Genomic DNA, 14,388 nt, shown 5'->3' with positions numbered 1-14,388 from the left:
AATTTACAGCTGGAAATGTCAGCTACTAAGGTGTCTGGTTCAGCTGCAGGTCGATAAAGGAAATTTAACCAAATGTATAAATCTGAAAAGCTCTATGTACATTTTTGACATTGTGTGGATTAGTGAAGATCGAAAACAAATTCAAACACAATTCATGTTTGTAAAGTCATTAAAGATGACTCCCCAGAAACTGAACAGTTCAAAGAAATAATTAAAAGCCCCAGATTTCAATGACATTCATGCACATGATGACTCGTGTGTAAGCTTCTGACCACAACTGCGTTTGTTTGTTTTTGTGCTTATGTATATTTTATGTTTTTGTTTTATCTTTATGTGGTGGAAATATTTCACTCGTGAACCGTTTTATATTTCAGCGATATTGCACACGGGTATTCTCACTTCTGTATATGGCAGCTTAGCATGTAAAGTTTTATATTTCAGTCTTTCATTTTTAAGCCCATTATATGAAACAGGCTCGTCATGGTAGCAGTTATTCATCATACGAGAAATGGTGTTCATGACTGATGACAAAACCCTGCACCTTTATAAATCTATATACATTTTCAGTGGTGGGAAAAAAAGAGGAAAATTTCCACAGAAGCAAAAAGAAAGGAAATTTAAAAAAGAAATAAAATACAATAAAACAGGAAGTTATTGCGCCCCATTAGGCTCCTACATTGCTGCATATTCAAATCAACCGTAGAACTTTTTTTCCTTTAAGGTGTTCATATTTTTTTAAATCTTAAGAAAGATGAACTTTTGTGTAGAATAAAGACAAAGCAGATATGTAGGGCCAAGAAAGGAGAAAACATTTTAAGTTAATGTTTAAATAAACTATTCTATGTTGTATAAGTGGACAGATTTTACTCTGTAGTCAGACCCCCCCACCCCCGTATTACATCAGGTGAGGTACAGTCCAATAGCAGATCTGAAATGGCTGCAGCAGTGAAAATGCTGACTGATATGAAGAGCATAAAAACAGTCATGTTGTCTGTATTCACGGTAAGAATCTGGGGGGGAAAACCAAATCTGAGCAGCAGTCAAATTTGTCTGTTCTGATAAATAAGAAAACAAAGCAGCAGTGGTCAACATTGTCAATAATCAGTTTCAGGAATAATGGACAGCAGCACATAATCAATGCCTGAAAGTAGTGATTAACACAGTCATCATTCCACAATGGGCGTAGGATTCGAGCGCCTCCTTTTAAGAAGAGGCACACAAGTCACCTGCTAACACAGGTAATAGGTCCATCTGTTTTCAAGCAAGTTGCATTAACGCACTTTTTGTCCTCTCATTTCTTTTTCACCCTGCTGTAAAAGATCACTACCAACCAAAAACACACAGGGCAAATTACACAGAGTACCACTTAGATATCTCCATGTCCCCTTCACTGTGTGAGAGAGCGAGGATGCTGGACGGGTGAGGGGTGAAGCAAACTGCTGAATGCCTGGAAGTGTGACGGGAGGACAGCGGTTGAGGATGATGAAGAGGACGGCAGGCTAAATTCCACCTGCAGCATGTGGGAAGCACTGGCCCCACCGCTCACTGTGCCACAGTCAGGGCCCTCAGAAAGTAAATGTTCGCCACGCATGTGTAGCTGAAAGAAACAAGAGTTTGGGAGCCCGTGGTTGTCATGGAGGGCCGGAGAGTTCCCGCAGGCCCACTGGGAGGTCTCAGCAAAGAGCTGAGACTGGAGCTGGACTGGAGCTGAAGGACAACAACTATCTGAGCCAGATTCCTGCAGGCCGTCTATGGGCGGGAGAGAGAAAGGACATCCGAACAGCTGCTGAGGACACTCGTCGCCGCACAGCTCTGACAAGCCCATCACCAGCTCGCCATCTGGACAGACGTATAGAAATTCACAGGACGACAGATTAATAAAACCTCCATTACTGTTGTCATATATTCTAGGATGTATGTTTGATGTCTATGGTTACAATGGCATCTGAGGAGTGCTTTTGTGCTCTTCTAGCGTACCTATTTCTACTACAGAGTACCCAGCAAACATTTAAACGGCTGGCGGTCTTTTCTCGAACGATAGTCATAGTTCCAAAATGAAAGCTGAACCGATATCAAGAATGTTACCTTCACATCAGCACCAACTTCCTAACATAAACGAGGTTCTTGTCGAACGTCCTTGTTAGATTTTCAAGCACGAGAAAGTTTGTGTTTAAAACTTCTGTTTTACTGTCAGAATAAAGGAAATAGAAATTAAATTCTCTCAAGAAAAGCATGAGAAGAAAAGAAGAAACCTTAGTGGTGACTCAAACTCGTGACCTCACGCTTTCAGGTCGAGAAAACCGAACTTCATGTTTGAATGAAGCATTCCTGAGTCGACGTCGCAGACAGAGAGGGAATAATTGTCCAATGTGCTAAATTCACCAACAAAAAAATGAAAAGAAATTCAGATTTACGAAACTGAAAACAACTTAAAAGTGTTGTTTATTTAAAACATTTAAAAAGATTCCAGGAGCACGACTCTGTGAGTACGTGACGATGTAAAATCCACGGAAATATTCATGTGGATATCTGCTCACAACCACATATTAGTTGTGAAAAAATAATGAATAAATAATAAAAATGGCTATCATTCCATCTTTGCAATAACTTAATATTCATTTCTCACCGTTTAAGAGACGAGCCGACGTCCCTTTTGTTCTATGCGGAAACAACATCTACATCCATCGCTCTACATCGGCGTCGCACCCCGACCTGTCCTGACCAGGGACGCGACGTCGCAGTTTGAACCATGTTTGCTGGGTAATCTCCTCAAACATCTTCCTCATATGAGGAGATTATGAACTATCTGAAATATCTACACAACTCTGTTTACTGCATGTTTTATACTGTGAATTCTACACATGCTGTGCTGTGTATATCAGCGAGCCACTGCAATAAATGCATTTTTTTTTGCTACACTGATTTTGAAGTTTATTTTAATACAGCAGTCTTATTTTGAAAAGATGTGACAGTATATAAGGGAAAAAACTGTATTTGGAAAAAACAAAGGGAAAAAAGCAAAAAGCAATATTTTAAATAACATCTCCAACATTATTCAGACACTATTTGCAAATGCGCTAATTATTACACAGCCAGAGGAGGCTGTTTACATTAGACCCGTTTCTTTCCTTTCTCATTAAACTTTGTCTATTTATTTGTCTGATTATTTCCCAGTGACCACATTATTTTAGTTTTCTGTACTCATCCTCTTTACCTGCAGGCTGCTCAACCTGCTGTCTGTGGCCTGAGTGGACTGAGGTCATGGCTTTAAGAGAAAACGGGGAGTTCGTCTGCGCCTGGGGCGGCCCTCTTCTTCTGGAGCACCATCAACATGCACAACATGCCCAAGCGCGCACACACAGACACACGCGCAGACGTGCATACATGCGAGCAAAAACACAACACAAAACAAATGTATACCATGAAAATATTGGGGAAAACAAAGGAAGGGAGACATAAAATGTTTCATATGAGACAGGGATAATAAATATGTCAAAATAAACAGGAAGAATATATAAACAAACAGGAAATCAATGGAGCCCATGTATAACATGACTGAAAGATGATTTGGCATGTATGTTTCACATGGCATGTAAATGGTTTATGTACAAAAAGATGGGTAAACATACATAGCTTCAGTTTTATCAGACACTGAAACTTTTGTTTATCTACTTTTTCTTTTGTGAAGAAGAAGAAGAAGCTTGTGTCTTTACTTTGAACTTAAGGCCACAGTTAATAACACTTTAGACTGAAGCCTTTGCTTCACTATTATTTGAATATTATTTTAGTTCTCTGTAAGAAAGGACATTTTGTGTGGCAAGAGCTCACCAAAGTAAATATAAAGAGCTTCCATCTGAGCCATCACGTCAGGTGTTTTTATGAGGCGACCTCTGGTTTTTACCTTGTTTGTCCTGGTCCAGGTTCGACTGTGGAGGTAACGGGGACTCCAGCTGCCCTGTGCCCATGGAGCTGTGAGGCAACAACCTTGTGGAACTGTTGTTTCCCTCGAGTTCCACAACCTCCCCATCCTGGTCTCCATCCTCCCTGCAACACACAGCAGAACTACTTCCAGCTCTGATAAATTATGTGTTTGCGACCTACAGAGCTCACAGTTTTCACTCAGACAGTAGTTGTTGTAAAATCTGTTCATATAACTTGGATTAACCAGCTCTTTGCAGACCACCAGCATCTTTAGACGTCCTTTGAGGTGAGAGACTTTAACAGATAGCTCACGAAAACTTTATTTGCTTACAGATCAAGTGAGGTGGAATTTGTCAAAATGCTGTTAAAGTGAAGCAAAAACATGTGGGAATGAAGAATTAGGCCCTTCCAGGTTCCAGTTGTAATAGGTCATCTGGTGTAACCTGATGTAGTTTTAGTGTAGACCTTTTACTTACCTGTACTACATTTTATTCGGTGGACTGGAGAAAGAGCGTAACAATGGTTTAACCTAATAACGCACTAAAAGCGCGCATCAGGTTTTCTAATTTGCAAGTTAGGTCAACAATTTTTATTTATCATGTTCTTAAAAATTCTGCAACATCTAGACCAGTTTAATCTAAAACTGAGCGAGCAAGAGATCATCAATACCATCAGGATCATCAGTAACCCACAGAATATTAAGGAGGCCGTGTCTCATGAAAATACTGCCCAATGGCAGCATGTAAGAATTAAAAAGTAAGAGATTTAGAATTGATCCTTGAGCTACCTGACAGGTCTCACGCTTAGAAAGTAGACCTCTCTGAAGTCCAAAGCCTATCTGGCAATTTTACAGGAAGTGATTCTAGACATGTACCAAAGTGTAAATGAGCACTTCCTTTACCCGAACTCTACCTCTTTATCAAGTGTCATGAAAATGAGCTTCATAGTTTTTGTATGATTCTGTTATGAGACAGAATCATACATACTGTCAGTGCGCCCCAGGGTGGCTGTGGCTACAATGTAGCTGCCATCACCAGTGTGTGAATGTGTGTGTGAATGGGTGGATGACTGGATGTAGTGTAAAGCGCTTTGGGGTCCTTAGGGACTAGTAAAGCGCTATACAAATACAGGCCATTTACCATTTTTACCATTTAGAAAAACAAAATACCAAAATTTTTGCAGGGATCAGAAAAAAACCAAAAATCTTAAAGCTACTTTGAGCTACTCTGGAGAGCATGTTTGATATGGCAGAGTTTGGAAGTACTTCCTGACACATTCCTAAAAGCAGGTTTCCCCTTCAAGGCTGTCTCCTTGTGCAACACTTTAACACTTCAGAACTGCTCTCTGTAAAGTCCCACTCGGATCACTTGCACATGTACATTTGCTGGATTTCTGTAGTCCAAACTGTTTCCATTTAGATTTCATTGTGGAGTACAGGACAAATTCACAAAGAGGTTTGAGTGAATTTGTTGGCCATAATTAAGATGCAAGTGGACAGATGGGAGCAGCGGGGAGCAGTGCAGTGCTCCACAAGGAGACAAACCTGAAATCCGATGGCTGTTCTTGCTTTTTATGTGCCGTTCTTTCTGATTGCACCTTTTATCTAAAAGACTCTGGTTATCTTCAGATTGGTGTCCCAGCAACACTCACATGCTCCCTGATTGCAGGCTGTACTTCTTGCGGCTCAGCCTGGTAGCCTGCTGAGTAAAGTACTTGTGACGCTCAGACTTCTTCCACATGTAGTAATACTCCACACACTCGCCCACTGAGCGTGTTCGTACCTGTGGATAAGAAGAGGTTGTTTTTGCATTAGCGGAAAATAGTCAACACTTTTAAATCAGCATATCAGGTAGCAGGTCATCCTCTGGGTGCTCACCTTATTTGCCTGAATGAGGTGGAAGTTTTTCCCATAAACTCGATACCCATGCTCAAAGTTCCTGCACTCCTCCTCGCTCCAGGAGCAGAGCTCTTCTAAAGACAGCGGACATCAAAAATAAGTTTATAAAACTACATAATAATTTTACATTTTTACATAATTGTAATTACAATCACATAAACTAAATAGAACAGAAAAACTGAAATGAAAAGTGACACTCTTAATATCATAATCTGTTAATTTTGCTTTCCTGTTTCTAGCATAATAAAACTGGTCTTAAACTGGAGGCTCATTTCTGATTTGAAGGTCATGAGGTCACATCAGTGAGTTATTCCTTCTCTGCAGTGATGAAGTTGGCAGCTATAGTTCCACCGAAATGGTAATGAAACGTCATACTTTGCACCGGAAAAGAATTACACTGGCCTTGGGTTGTTGAATAAGCCTGCATTTCTCTCTTTTATTAAGAATACCACAGATTTTTCATTGACACTGGTATGCTGTTACTGCAGATCTAATTCTAACACAGGCTTTATTGAGAAGACCAGGGGAGGCTGACTTTCAACAACTGAACTTTTTTCATACTCGCTTTTTTGTCATGGATACTTGAAAATGTTGTGGTAACACAACTATTTACACATCTACAGACCAATCAATTCTTTTCCCTGAAACAATTCGGCTTTAGACCAGAATATTACGCAGAAATAGTAACCTGTTATTTTACTAACACCATTAAGGGCTTTTTTGGTGGCAGTTTTGTGGGGGTGGAATACACACAAACTTTTGAGGGTCTTGTTATTCTTGATCTAAAAAACGCATTTGACACTGCCAATCACAATATACCCAAATGTGCAGTGTGTGATGGATGAACAAGAAAGAAAATTAGTGAAACTATTGAAAAACAGAATGGGCATTCCCCAAGGACTGCTACTTGTTCCAATGCTTTGCACTCTGTTTATCAGTGATTTGCCTGCAAGCTACCCAGAGGCTGATGATAACATTTTACGTTTTTAATAATAATTTGAGATCCGCAACTCAAATTTGATAAACATGAAACAAATTCAAAGACTGTTAAGACCAATCTGAGTGTTTTCAATCTTATTCAACACTAGATGAACTTTGCAGCAGCCCAGCTGTTTATGCATTCTTTCATATTTTCGCAATTTGTGATATTTTATGACAGTATGGGTCTAAGTATCACCATCTACAACTAAGCACCTTCTATCTTTTTATAAACAGACTCTAAATAATGAATTTAAAAAAATACAGTCCACTTAGTTTTGATGTTTTCATTCATATCTTTTGTGTTAAAGTAGTTTTTAAATGCAGACTGGCCGCATACCTCTAGATGCATAAGACGGTGACGGCAGTCACTAGTCACACTGTAAAACACCACATCAAAGATCTAAATTTGGACAATCAGCATTCGCCATAATGACCTGTCACCTATTCAGGAAGCATGTCCTGTCAGGCCTCCTGAAATCAAATTAATTATAGATATTGAATCTTATTAAAAGTCAAATTTTGGTTAATGGCAAATAAAAATCATTTGTTAATTTCTGTATCGTTTTATGTGCATTTCATTTTATTTATGTTTTTCCCTAGTTATCTCTATTTATTGACTTGTATCTATATTGTATAGTATGGTAACGGTTTTATGTAACTAAATATGATAAAATTTTGTGTGTTGTGGGTATAAATGCCTAACTAGGGTCAATGGTTGAAAATAGGCCACAGTTTCATGTCTGGGAATTCCTCAGTTAAGTTTTGCCCTTGCTAATGGATTAAAAAATTGTATAAAACACTGTAACTGCAAAAACCTGTGACATATGGGTGCAACGATTTTCTGATGACTTTAAATTTACATACTATCAATCATTATTACAAACTTATTCTGGGTTGTTCACAAAGGTGTAAAATGCCCAGTTGGGGAAAGTAGGACAACGGGATAGTTCTTACCACTGAATACTTTCACGTTGAAACGAAATCGCCTCAGTGCTTCTTCGACATTAAAGTTGCATTTCACTAACTCGTACAGTGCCTGAAGGTTTAGAGGAAACACAAAAACTGTCACTCAGTGAAGACTTACCTCTCGGTTTAAGGCAAGTTAAAGAAAACAAGAACTCTTGATTATGGACATAAAGGCTGACCATGTTTAGCCATGGTCCACTATGAGTTCAGGTAATGCAGACTAAACGAGACAAGTAGAAGAAGTCTTCTGAAACGTCTTAAGGAGATTGGGATGAGGTTAGTAATCCAGACATCTGAATAACAAGACAAAAGTAAAATCTTCAAGTACACAGATCTAATAATACATGGACTTCTTTTTATCCAGCTGTTTGTTTCTTTCAGCGTGTACAGAAGGCACATTTATTATATTTTACCACAGCTAAAAACTGGTTAAGATGAGTCATTCGCCTTTGTGTGGGGGGCAGTTGCGACATTGCCATGAAGGAAGAATACTTCGTTACTGAAGAGGGGCGCTTACGTGTTACTACAGACTAGCTTAAACAAACAAAAGTAGCCAGCAGTGTTTGCTGAGATGTACCTGTTCATTGTCTTGGACAATGACCTCCTCGGTTCCTACTGCCTCCTCCTGGCCACGGGGTCTTTGTGCATTCAGCAAGAACTCCTCCACTTCATGCACTGGCAGAACCCCTGGCCTCCACAACAACTGGTCTTCGGTGCTGTAAGCTAGAGGGTGACAGGCACAGTTTCTCAGACTTACAGCGGACACATTAGACACGTTTACTCTGTATCGTGTTCGTGTTTGCACTGTGCTTTACATTATGGACTTGAATACACCTCGGTTTTTCTCAGTGCCTCAGCTCTTCTCTTTCACACTCACTCTCTCTTTCATGCATCAACATGCTTTGAAAGGCAGTCTTGCCGAGCACAATGAGGTTGATGTATTTTTTTGTGGATGTATTTGGGCGGTTTTTTAGAAGCAGTGACAAATTGTCCTCCCACATTCCTTATAGATTTGTTAATAATGTAACAGCAATTTTTAATGAAGGCAGCACGACCACACTCTGCACACTGAGCTGAGTCCAACAGAACTGTGCTGGTCCTACATCTTGAAGCAGGTCACAGCACAGTACACATCAATCACACCAACTCTGGGGAGTCAAAAGTGCTTGGACACAGTACTAAACACGTAATCCCCTCTTCCATTAGTACCATCTGATCAACTCGCCACGGTTCACCACAGTTTTCAGGATTTTCCATTAGATCATTCCTAAAAAAACGTACCAGGCACAAGGTACACATGCTTGGCCGGGGTTCCAAGTGATCTGAGCAGATACTAAAATGTGACATCGTCAGACTGCATGCCACCGATTGGCTGGTCAGCGGTGTCACTTAATGAGTCAAGAGAGTCTCATTCACGAAACTCAACATCGCCATTTTTGAAAACGAGGGAAATGTCTACGGAAAACAACACTGTGGTCCCTGAGTGTGATGAAAAGCCACAGACAGAGCAACAGGTCTACTTCCGAGTCGAAGTAGACCTGTATATATGTATATATATATTAGGGGTGCAACGATACTCATATCGATATTGAACCGTTTGATACAGTGCTTTCGGTTCGGTACGCAAATGTATCGAACAATACAAAATTTGTAATTTATTTTATCAACTTTTCTTCTGACGATGCTGTCTGTGTTGAGAGCTCAGTGGATCTGCGTTCGACTACTCCGCCTAGGCTGCACTGTCGAGCGCAGATCCATTACTGAGCGCAGCGCAAGCTAGCAAGACAGAAGCTCGTTGCAACATGGCAAACTTCCTCCCCCACCCTCATTCAGATCTGGCCTTTGGAACTATTTTGGTTTTCATGTGAAGTATGACCCTGAAGGTAAGCGCGTCATGGACAAAAGTAAAACAGTATGTCGGATGTGCCACGCAATGCTCAATTACATGGGTGGGAACTAGTGTGTTAGCGCAGTTTTCTCGTTAACGTGCTGCCGTCCAGCGTCAACACGTTAACGGAGATTTGCCGTGTTGTGGCGTTAACGTCATTTCAGATTAACGCTGACAGCACTAGTGGGAACACAACGAATATGACTGCACATTTACTCCGACATCATCCTCGTGCAAAGACAAGTCGAAGCAGACAAAAACAACAAGCACGCATGCTACAAACTTTACCCGAGTCATTTAGACAGCCGTTAGCACATGATTCTCCTTATGGGGACCTGATATGTTTAATATGCTGCTGAGAATATAGCCCAGAAGAAGCGTATAGTATAGCTTTTATTTTGGAAAGAGCCATTTCTCTGTAATAAACTCTCTTTTCCAAAGATTAGTGATTTCTCGATCAGATAGATTTATTTTTTTTATTACTTTGTTGTTTCAGCAACATTAAATTTAAAAACTGTACGTTTGAGTTAAAATATATATTTATAATTTTAATAAATGACAAATTAAAAAGGCATGAACATTTTTTTGTATCGAAAAAATATCGAACCGTGACACCAAAGTATCGAACCGAACCGTGAATTTTGTGTATCGTTGCACCCCTAATATATATGTGTGTATATATATCAGAACAACTGTCAAAAATGACAATTTCAGTTGCTTACCTCTCTCCTGGTAGGTGTACGGGCTGATTGGAGGGATTTTTGCCTGATACATGGAGCCAACCATGATCTCCTAAACAGGAAATCCAAACATGAATAGTCATAATTGTGAAACGTGTGATCATGCCTATAAAAGCTGAAATTTTATTTTAAAATGTACACATGTTAGTGTTCTTTGTGTCAACCTACAACCATGAGAAACACAGGCCTGTCCAAAACAAGCTGTTACATTTAGAAAGCTGAGCCACTGTGGTTTTAGAACTTGGGAGATTTTTTTCCTATTAACCATTTCTCTGGCTTATATGAATTTGAATTTTCTTAAGTAGAGCATTTTTGGCCATCCCATTAAAAGCATCGTGGTTCTGTTGAAATTAGGTCTCAGCTCAGTAGCCTAACTTTGAATTATAATTAGTGCCAGAGCAGGAAAAAGTGTCATGTTTATATAAATGTAACCAAAGCCTAGTGTGTATTCAGCTTTTGATTGCACTGATCAAAAGAACCATTACCAAAGGGTTGATAACCCATATTTTATTGCTGCCTAACTGTCTTGCTATTGGCATTTTATCTGATTTGCTTTCCCATAAAGACAAGTTGCAACGTAATGTGTCTCCCTTAAACTTAAAGGTGATTGAGAGTCACTTAGTCAAAATAAGATTACTATGCTCAGTAACCCACCTTTTGCTCTTCATTGGATGGAATAGAGACATCATCAGAGTCTTCATCTGATGAACTGATCAACGTGTCTTTGTCTCCACCTAAAACACATGAAATATTAGAGAAAGATCAGGAGAACATTCAAATAACGCCACAAGATTTTCCATGCCATCTTAAAAGCCAAATCTTTCTGCTGATTAAGAAAGGGAATCTTAAGCATATTTAAAACCACAATTCTTTATAGTCATGATAAAAAATAAAATGACTATACACTGCATCTAACTCAGTATGAACCACAATTCAGTATAAAGCAGAATATGCACAACATCAATGAGCAAAGTGGCACCTCCTCTTTTTAACCTGTTCAGTGTGTTCAGTCTGTGCACCATGAACAACACTAAAGCTGCATACCTGCTGTACATTTGGTTTTCATGTTTTATAGAGTCAGCACCTTTCACATAGAATCACTATCTGGATATGACTGTTTCAATATATTAAAACTCCTGTAGATTGAAATATCTCTCTGCCTTTGATTTAATGGTGTCATATGAAGAGTGACACATATATGCTATCAGACAGGAACATCTCATAACAACTTCCACAGAACTGTATAAAATCAATGCTTATTATGAGTGCATTTCCCTAGGATCACAAACCCTGACAGGTTGTGTTATTTGAAATGTCATCAAAGCACCAGAAATTCGATTCGATTCAATTTCAAACTGCGAACCTTTCTTTAGCTCAGAAAATTTCAGCGAGTTTTAGTGTTATATGAAAATGTGTTAATGCGTGTCTCCCTGGGTGTTACCTTGGATGCGGCGAAGCAGATCCGAGGTGCTTGAGGTGACTGAGGGGGTGAGATCGTCGGCTAATGATTCTTCCTGCTCCCCAGGGAAGAGATCCTCAGTTATCTGATCCTAAACCAAACATATAATAAGACAAAAAAATAAAAACAAAAGACAGAACAGTAAAAATAGAAAAACAGAGTTAGCATATTCATTAGATGTACAATCATTCAATTTGATATTTTTGACTGATTCTCAAAAGTTCTCTGACCAATTCGACCAATCAAAATCTGTTTTGATGAATAAATGAAAGATGAATGAGGCCACGGGTGTGTTCTGTGCACCTCAGGTTGTATACCTTGTCCAGTGTCATGTCTGGCAAACTGGCAGCCATGTGACAGGTCTCCTTCTCTGGATCTGATACTGTATAGCCATAGAAAGCCAACAGCTCCTCCAAGGGAAGCTCACTGGCCTACAAATAAGGCACAGAGGGAGGCAGTGACAGGTGGAGGGGAGGTGATGGGGTATAAGAGGGAAAGAAACCACAGAAATGTATAAATAACACCCACATTTCTTGAAAATCATCTACATGTCTGTCAGTTTAGCTATCTCAAGCACACTTGACACTTTTCCCTGGTCTGTCCAAATAATGCCATCAGACTGATTGAGCAGTCTCCTTGTAAGATGCCTAAAACACCCCCAGAGTGTACTCAGTTTACTCAAAGTAATTGAACTGTTCTGTAAAAATGTCAGAGTCAACATCTGCACGTCCCATGTCATTTCCTGAACACGGTGTTCAGAATTTCAGCATTTTTAAAGGTAAAAATGAATATTTCTTTACTTTACATGTTATGACAACAGACGTAGAGATTATGAGAAAAGTAAATGGTTGCGTTGATTATTTAAATCATCTTCTTCTTTGACTGCTCCCTTTAGGAGTCGCCACAGTGGATGATCTGCCTCCATCGCACCCTATCCCTAGCATCCTCCTCTGTCACACCAACCCTCTGCATGTCTTCCTTCACTGCATCTATGAATCTTCCTATTTTCCTGCTGCCTGCCTTTCTCTCCTCTGCACATGTCAAAACATCTCAGCTTCCCTCTAACTTTTTTCTCCAAACTGCTCGACCTGAATTGTCCCTCTGATGTACTCATTCCTAACTCCACCACCTTATTGCCATCTTATAAACCTTTCTTTTCACTCTTCCTGCTATACTTCTGTCACAAATCACCCCTGACACTCCTCTCCACCCACTCCACCCTGCCTGCGCTCTCTTCTACACCTCTCTTGTGCACTGTCTGTTGCTTTGGATGGTTGATGTCAGGTACTGAAACTCATCAACTTCAACTTCATATTTACTCCTCTGTTAAACTACAATTTAAAATAATTCTGTTGAAATGTTATATTGAAGGCAAATAATGCCCATAAAAAGGGGGGTTTATTAAGAGTTATCGATGCTGCTGGTTAGAGTAATTATTAAAATTCACATTCACTTGCAGTATGTTGATAGATTTTGGTCCTCAGACTGTTTTTCGTTTTTGTCAAAAAACGCTGCTGTTAAAATTTCTATGAACTAGTAACTGAATTATTTCAAAAGCAAATGTTACATGACTTTAGAGTAACAAAACTGTACTGAACAATAATAGTCGATGCCATTACTGTCAGTGATGTAGTACACCCTGCAACTATAAGGTTCCCATAATCACAGGAAGCTATTTTGCTGAATATTTTTGTGTTTATCACACATATAAACATGGCAGAACGTGATCATACAGTATGGGATGGTGTCGCCATCTTCATCGAGCGAGGACTCTTCTCCTCCTCCAACTCCTCTAAGACCCGTAAAGACTTCTGCTTCTCCAGATGAGGGCCTTCATTGCTGTATCTCCTCCACTCTCCACTAGGCCACAAGCTCTGCATTCATGTTTAGATGCTTATCACCCACCTACAAACATGCACATAGATAAAGACAGTATGTCTGTTATGTTGCATTCAAACTCATGTAAAATAGCACAGTACATTAAAATGGTGCCGTGGCACTCGCACAAATGAACACATGAACAACACAGGATCAAATAGTGGCTGATCCTGGCTCATCCCATTACAGGTCAGCTGACTCCTCACTTTTCAAGGGCTCTTCTTTCAACTTATGAGACCTTCTGCTATCCAGACTTAGGTGTTAAACTTAATAACAGATTGATCATAGCACTTGTGGGAAGTTTAAGCGCAATGTAATGTAACTTTAAAGATATTTAAATGTCCAAGAGCTCATTGTGAATTGTCACCACAGGATGGTCGGTTTTGCTGTGATACTACATTAACAAAAAAAGCTTCACGGTGGTTTTCCTGATTCATCGACACGATTCCAGGCTCGGCTTTGGTCTGAACTAATCAGATACAATGTACGTACAGGATGAAGGCCACATAAAGAGTTTATAACCATAGTGGGAAACTTTGGGTAACACGCTTACAGCAGTAACCGTACAAGAATCTCGCCCAAACCTACTTCACATGAAGTCCAAGCGCTCTCTAAATTAGATTATAATCTACTTCTCACGACGCCAAAAGTCACCAAA

General features: G+C 39.7%; 1 protein-coding gene across 2 annotated transcripts; it reads right to left on the bottom strand.

Moving 5' to 3' along the window:
• Positions 1-1,387: 1,387 nt before the first annotated feature.
• Positions 1,388-13,732, bottom strand: mier2 (mesoderm induction early response 1, family member 2). 2 transcript variants are annotated; one of them, XM_085348564.1, is made up of 11 exons: positions 13,586-13,732; positions 12,170-12,283; positions 11,835-11,943; positions 11,048-11,127; positions 10,376-10,445; positions 8,343-8,488; positions 7,754-7,835; positions 5,798-5,892; positions 5,572-5,702; positions 3,902-4,044; positions 1,388-1,839 (listed from the first exon to the last, which is right to left on the bottom strand). In XM_085348564.1, exons 1-11 carry the CDS (start codon positions 13,730-13,732, stop codon positions 1,388-1,390), a joined length of 1,569 nt encoding a protein of 522 aa, XP_085204690.1. The 2 variants fall into 2 exon arrangements, with proteins under 2 accessions (XP_085204690.1, XP_085204691.1); XM_085348565.1 differs by lacking the exon at positions 1,388-1,839 and adding an exon at positions 3,260-3,315 and having other exon boundaries at positions 13,586-13,612.
• Between the last annotated feature and the right edge of the window lie 656 nt (positions 13,733-14,388).

Source organism: Diplotaxodon limnothrissa, linkage group LG23 (genome assembly GCF_057381915.1).
Source record: "Diplotaxodon limnothrissa isolate DT_005_m linkage group LG23, D_limnothrissa_male_GT1.1, whole genome shotgun sequence".
Classification (NCBI taxonomy): Eukaryota; Metazoa; Chordata; class Actinopteri; order Cichliformes; family Cichlidae; genus Diplotaxodon; species Diplotaxodon limnothrissa.
This window is presented reverse-complemented; position numbering and strand designations above follow the sequence as displayed.

Coding starts and splice junctions, on each gene's coding strand:
- mier2 (XM_085348564.1), bottom strand. CDS start 13,732: ATGCAGAGCTTGTGGCCTAGTGGAGAGTGGAGGAGATACAGCAATGAA. Junction 11,128..11,834: donor TCTGCTTCGCCGCATCCAAG/GTAACACCCAGG, acceptor CATGTGTTTTAG/GTGGAGACAAAGACACGTTG. Junction 5,893..7,753: donor CAACGTGAAAGTATTCAGTG/GTAAGAACTATC, acceptor CGCTGTCTTTAG/AAGAGCTCTGCTCCTGGAGC.